Below are 6,200 nucleotides of genomic sequence, written 5' to 3' on the forward strand. Positions count from 1 at the left end.
ACAAAATGAAACAATATCTGGTTGACCCTGCCCAAGTAAACCTGCTGACCCGTTCTGGAGCTCCCTGACAGTGCCTGGTTATGCTTCGCTGCCAGTGGACAGGGGGGCCCTGGTCCTGACTTTAATATTTTTGTTAGTGTTAAATGCACGTTTATTGATTTTTGTTATTTACCCTTTTCATTTACTTTTTGTCTATAGCTCTCACACACACACACACACACACAATGTAGCTGGCCTGTATTCACTGTTCTTGTCGTCCTCTTGCTGTTCCGTTTATGTATTATAAATAAATGCATAAAAAAAAAATATTGTCTTGCCCTCCAAATCTGTTAAAATATAAATTCAGAACACAAATGTGATACATCTCATTTAGGTATCCATCTTTAATCACAACATTTAAATATGTGGAAAATTTAGTAAAATGAATGTACTACAAGTCTGTTTTTATAATTTTCTTTAATTAATTTTGGATTTGTTTCTTGCCATTGCCATACCCCCAATCTAAAAGAAATAAATTGCATTAGTTCTGACTTGTTATGTGCATAACACTTATCCAGAACTTTGATTACATTGTTTCCTTAAAGGAGAAACTTGTTTGCTCTTGCAACATCAGAGAGTTTATGTAAAAGCCCAACCAGAGTCACAAACTGAAAAATACAACAATGCTGATTTCTGAGAAATGGGCTCCCTTTCCTGGGAGCATTTATTAGTGTCAACTTTGCAAGTCAATAGGTGTTGAGAACAAAACGGTCATATAAAGTACATGGATATTTTAAGGCCATATAACTGATCAATGACATTGTAATTCTGAACAACAGTACAGCTAAGTTATTAATGCCATTTACAATTACCTAAAGCCAATACGCAGATTGGAGTAAAAAATAAAAAAAAACAATCAGTAAAACAATACTGAAGTAGGAACATTGATCTTGACTCATTTGATCCAATCATAAATTGCACTGGGAACATCACTGCTATGCCTTTGTAAAACACTGGGACATCCGTATAAGTTCAGTAACAGTTGATCTAAGGGAACATTAGGAATTTAATGTAAACGACTATGTAGTTAAAATTGTAAACTAACCTTCAAGTATCAAGTTTCTGAGGTCATTACTGTAACAATAATTTATAATACAATGAATCTTTCAATAAATAAACACAACCACAGACTTTAGTTCTTGAAAAGCAGACAAAATGATATAAATCATGATAAAAAAAAAGTGTTATAAATAGAATACAATAAATACAAAAATAAATAAATAAATAAAAAAATATGCTTAAAAAATAAAAATAAATTAGAGCTCAGCAGTCCTGTCTTTCAAAATGACTGTGGGGTTGATATCACTGTCGCGTGAGTGGGATGTGCTTGAGTTGATGATCATGGACCCCGTGTCTTTGACGTCGGGTACATAAAAGGATGCCACGGGACAGGGGCCCTGGACGTTATTGCACACGAGCCTCTGCAGGGAGGCGGTGTTGACGATGTTGAAGCCCACGCTACCTCCGAATGTGCTCGGCTTCCAGTACTCCGGGGAGCAGATGGGGTTCCCCATTAAGCCCTTGAGAGAGTAAGGGGCCCCCATCTCCACCATGGTCTCCCCAAAGATTGCATTCGACCTGGGCTTCTCCACCAACAGACCCGGGTAGAGCTCCACAGCGTCGACGTGTCCGTAGAACTCCTCAAGCACTGCGGCCATTTCTTTCTCTCCTGAGTAACACAAAAGAGGGCACAGTTTTAGTTATCTGGCTCCCATCACTCACTTGCTGCTAGTCTAAATATGAGCTCAGTGTTTTGACCGATTCAAATCCAGCCCAAATAGTAGACGGGTTTATGCGCTTGTCTTTCTTACAAGCACACACAGCCTGATAGAATTAGTTTTTAATTAACGTTAAATCCTCTTCAATTTAACTTCTCGTCTGAAGCATGAGGCCTCTCTCGTCTGTTTATGTGTTGCTCTCTGTGATGACAATCTGCTTATGTTATCTCAAGACTAAATGAACATCTGGTGCTCAGAGTCACGGAAATAAATGCCAAACCTCCACAGCTGCTGGACACTAAAACTAAGTCCATATCATTTCTTTAATATAAGTGATCTATTACTTTAAACTTCAAAAGTCGTTCAAGCTCACAAATAACTCCTGCAATCAGTTCATGACAATGTTATCAATAATTTGGCCTGAGGCAACATTTCCTTACACTTCACAATGATAATAACCTCTTCACTAATCCTCTAACGTCATCGTTTCCACCTGCAAGTACTGTACATATTGTGACTTTGTCTCACCTGTAAGGTCTTCAAAAGAGCTGTAGGGCTTCAGGGAGAAGCGTTTCCTGTAGGCGTTCAGAGACTGGTAGCGCATTTGTCTGCTGTTTTCAATAGACTTAATGGCCACGTACATGAGAGGTCCTGGCACATTTCGGCCGCCGGCAACCTAAAAGAAATAATAGAGAGTCAGTAAATCAGCCTTAAAGCAACAGTGGTGTTACAAGCTGAATCTAAATGTTGCTCAGACAGTTCTTACCCGTCCAGCAATCTGATTGGTAAACGACTCCACAAGGCTGCCGATGCCGTGCTCGGTGACTACGGAGGTGTTGAAGACAAACTGTTTATAGCTGTAATCTTTCTCCTCAATGTGGAAACTCTCAGGCATCAGAGGGTGCCAGTGGTACAAGGTGTTGAACTCGGATGCAATGCGATTCTGGTACTGGAAGCGCTGGTTGATCAACAGCTCGGGATCAAACTTGAGCTTGAAGTTATAGCCGCTCAGGTGCTGCACGTAGTCCTCGATCACAATCTTGATGGTCTCTCCTACAGGAAAAAAAGGACATTTTTCATGTATAGCAGATATTATAGATGTTTGAAGTCCCTCTCCGCTTACAATGCGTGTTGCTTCTTGTAAGTTTGATGAGGAAACTTGAAAGCACCAGTGCACAGACAATGAGAATAAACTTTAGGATTAGGAGAAATCTTGTCCAGCAGTTGATTTATGACTGTGCAAATATTTATTATTCAAATGTTTATGAATATTTCAATGACGGAGTACATGTAGGTGTAAGAATTTTTATCTAGATTATTTGCTTTTCTGTGGAAAATCTATATTAGACAAATAATTATTCAAGCAATGTCTTAAAACGAGTTTGGATGGGATCTTTAAAGCAGTCTGGTGATGAGTAATAGTTGGTGAAATGAAAAACCAAACATATCGTCTTTCTAGTAAATCATTTTTCTCAAGGTAGAGCTCAATTGCGTCACTGTGTACAACAGGGTTGCTGGTTGATGATTAACGAATCAAAAAGTACAACTTCCTCATTTCTTAACTACCACTGTAACTACATTAATACTATCAAAAGTGCATTAGAAGCCATTCTTGCTATTGTTTTGACAGAATTTTTCCAGCTACATTACAGCAAAAGTTTTAAAAACTTTCGTACACAAACTCACCAATCAGAATTAGCCGTGTGGTCTGGAAGAGCCTTTCGTCGTCCCAGTCCGGGTGGACCTCCTTCAACACATCACACACTCTGTTGTGTTCTCGTAGCCAGATGGTGGCGTACATCATCAGACCGGGTACTAGGCCGAACGCCTCGTGGCCCACAGCGAAGCGGTGAGAGTGAGGAACGTGGGGAGGGTAGTGCATCTCAGCGCCTACTTCCTTTACTGTAGGGGGGTACACCTCTCCATCCAGGATCTGCAGCATTACGCAAGAGAGGAAGCAACTTTTAGACACTTGTGGTTTGAAGCATTTGGCTGTTTAAACTACTGGCCATCTGTCGGTCTTCACATACCTGATATTTAAGCTTGCCATCCTTTAAGAGTCTGAGCTTGTGTTGCCTCTCGAGGCAGTCTCCATAAATGTGGTTGAGGTCCACCTGAAAGCAAACAAATCACCATAAATACAAGTAATTCACAAATCTCTTTTCTCTCCTTCCTGACTAAAATATGACAAGGCTTGAAATCTGCTATGCTTACCCCGTGGCCTTTAGCTACAGTAAAAGCAGGTCCTTTCTTCATATCAGATTTGAAGAACTGGTGGGTGAAATGCTGTGCGAAGAATGCAAACATCAGGCTGGTGCCCTGTGGATCCGGAATGAACTGTCTTCTCATTAGAAGTTTCTCAGCCAATAGCTTAGCATCAGGCAGCTCCTTTTTACCTGGGGACACAACATTACAGTAAGCATACAGCACTATGACACAGAACCAAGCCGGTTTAACTTGGATGAAACATATTAACGTTATTGAAATGTGATGATTTACTTTTACTTGTATGAAAAGCAACTGTCATTGTAAATTCCTGATACACGTCCAATGTGGTTTTCTGTTCTTTAGTTTAGGCTTGCTGGGGCAGGTTTTTCTGTTCCCTCAGCACATTTTGTTTCATTCAATCCAACATAATGTGAGCACTGCTCGTGATGCAATGAGGCCAAGCTACTCTTGCTCAGTAGTCAAGAATCTGAGAAAACTGGTTCTCCAAAGGCAGAGAGTGAAACTCACCTACTACTCCCATAGGGGTTGGGCAATCCTCTGGCACAGGGGGGAGGGTCCGCGTATAGTAGGAGAGGTTGGAATATGCTTCCCAGCTTTTGTAACCATAATCTGCATTGAAGGTCGGAGGACTATCAATTAAGTGGGATCGAGCTAGAGTGGGAAAAAAAAGCATTTCATTATTAGTTACAACTGCTTCTCTACAAACTGCAATACAAATTATTTAATGTGAAAATCCATCTTCTCATTTTGCATTCAGCTAGAAACACTTACATGTCAGCACATATCTCATGATGCCATCCCTGAGGAAGGAGATGTTGTTGATAATGTTCCAGAAGCCCTTGAAGTGGGTGAGAAGGTAGTGGATAGTGTTGGGCGATGGCTTCAGGGATATTTTGACCCAGGTGAGAAATTCAGCTGTACAAGCCAAGAGGAAAAAGTTAATTGACCAAATTACCAGAATAAATAGATCCACATTTTACATTCACCTCATTGTGTGCCATTCATACTTACGTGTTGTGCAGTTTTGTCCATGATATCCTGTGCGAGTGCAATCACACTCGTAATTATCAGTTCCAAGCGCTGTGCAAACACCCCTGTTCTGACATGGCTCTGAACAACACTGGTTACCTGTGACAGACAATGTTGGACGGTTACTGACAGTTCACTTCAGGTACCAACTGTTTCAAAAGCCTCAAAATGTAATTGAACCCAAAAAAAAAACTCTACAATATTCGTTACTCTGTAATATAAACCTCTGAGCTATGACATACTTTAATGGTGTTGTTGGCTATCATATCCATTTAAATGTCATAGAACATATTCAGTGGTTTATACTTATGTCTTCTGATATAAAGATATACAAAATTACAAAAAGTAAAAAAAACAAAAAAAAAACGAATGCAAAACTTTAGACACCTAAAACCGAACTTTTAACAATGCTACTTTCTGTGTAATTTTCAGTTTCATCTACTTACCCCCTTCGCAGACAAGACAACCCAGAGCCAGGAGGAAAACTGCAAATGTAAATGTGTACATAGTCCAAAGACTTTTGTCGGCTCTCGTTTTTCTTTCCTTCTCGCTCCTTTACGCCGCAGTGGTGTCGCTGTGAGGCCAACAGTCTGAATGCCAACCTGCTCATTGGAGCACCTTATATGCCTGGAGAAGGGTGACGTCATTTAGTCGGCGCATCCGTCCGTTTTTTTAATGAACAGACGCGGCTATGAATACATCGACCACATACTAGAGGAATATTTTTTCTTTCACAATCTCAACTCAAACTATGTTTCTAACTATGGTGTTTTGTGTGTTTTGGCACCAAGCTAACTTTATCGGAAACGCTTTGGCAACAAATATTGAAAGTGTCAGCTTTCATTTGTAATTTGTATTTCTTCCCATACAAACGACAAGTTGTAGAGTTTTTGATTTGCGAATGCAGCCACTTTTTAAATATTAAAGATACATTTCCCCTGAATATCTTAATTATTCAGACTACATTTCCACCAGAGGACGACTGTAATTCAAGATGATAATAAGTAATTCAAGATGATAACATGCAACAAAGGAAATATCTGACAAATGGAAATAAAGAGATTCTCTCTGAGTTGAGGTAATGTAATTAAAATGATTAAATGTACAGTATGAAACCTCAAGAGCCACGGGTCCCTGTTGGCATCAATGCCATGAGCTTTCGCCCTTATTCATTGTCTAAAATAA

The 6,200-nt window shown here is 39.8% G+C and overlaps 1 protein-coding gene across 2 annotated transcripts; it reads right to left on the reverse strand.

Annotated features, from left to right (window-relative positions):
* Positions 1-568: 568 nt before the first annotated feature.
* ptgs2b (prostaglandin-endoperoxide synthase 2b) lies at positions 569-5,627 on the reverse strand. 2 transcript variants are annotated; one of them, XM_076088307.1, is made up of 10 exons: positions 5,462-5,627; positions 4,998-5,114; positions 4,758-4,901; positions 4,494-4,637; positions 3,972-4,153; positions 3,788-3,871; positions 3,444-3,690; positions 2,524-2,810; positions 2,286-2,433; positions 569-1,708 (listed from the first exon to the last, which is right to left on the reverse strand). In XM_076088307.1, the coding sequence occupies exons 1-10, from the start codon at positions 5,520-5,522 to the stop codon at positions 1,296-1,298; spliced, it is 1,827 nt and encodes a 608-aa protein (XP_075944422.1). In that variant the 5' UTR covers positions 5,523-5,627; the 3' UTR covers positions 569-1,295. The 2 variants fall into 2 exon arrangements, with proteins under 2 accessions (XP_075944422.1, XP_075944423.1); XM_076088308.1 differs by having other exon boundaries at positions 2,286-2,435; positions 2,637-2,810; positions 4,494-5,552.
* Between the last annotated feature and the right edge of the window lie 573 nt (positions 5,628-6,200).

This window comes from Anarhichas minor, unplaced genomic scaffold, assembly GCF_050575085.1.
Source record: "Anarhichas minor isolate MPS153535 unplaced genomic scaffold, ASM5057508v1 ptg000010l, whole genome shotgun sequence".
Lineage (NCBI taxonomy): Eukaryota > Metazoa > Chordata > Actinopteri > Perciformes > Anarhichadidae > Anarhichas > Anarhichas minor.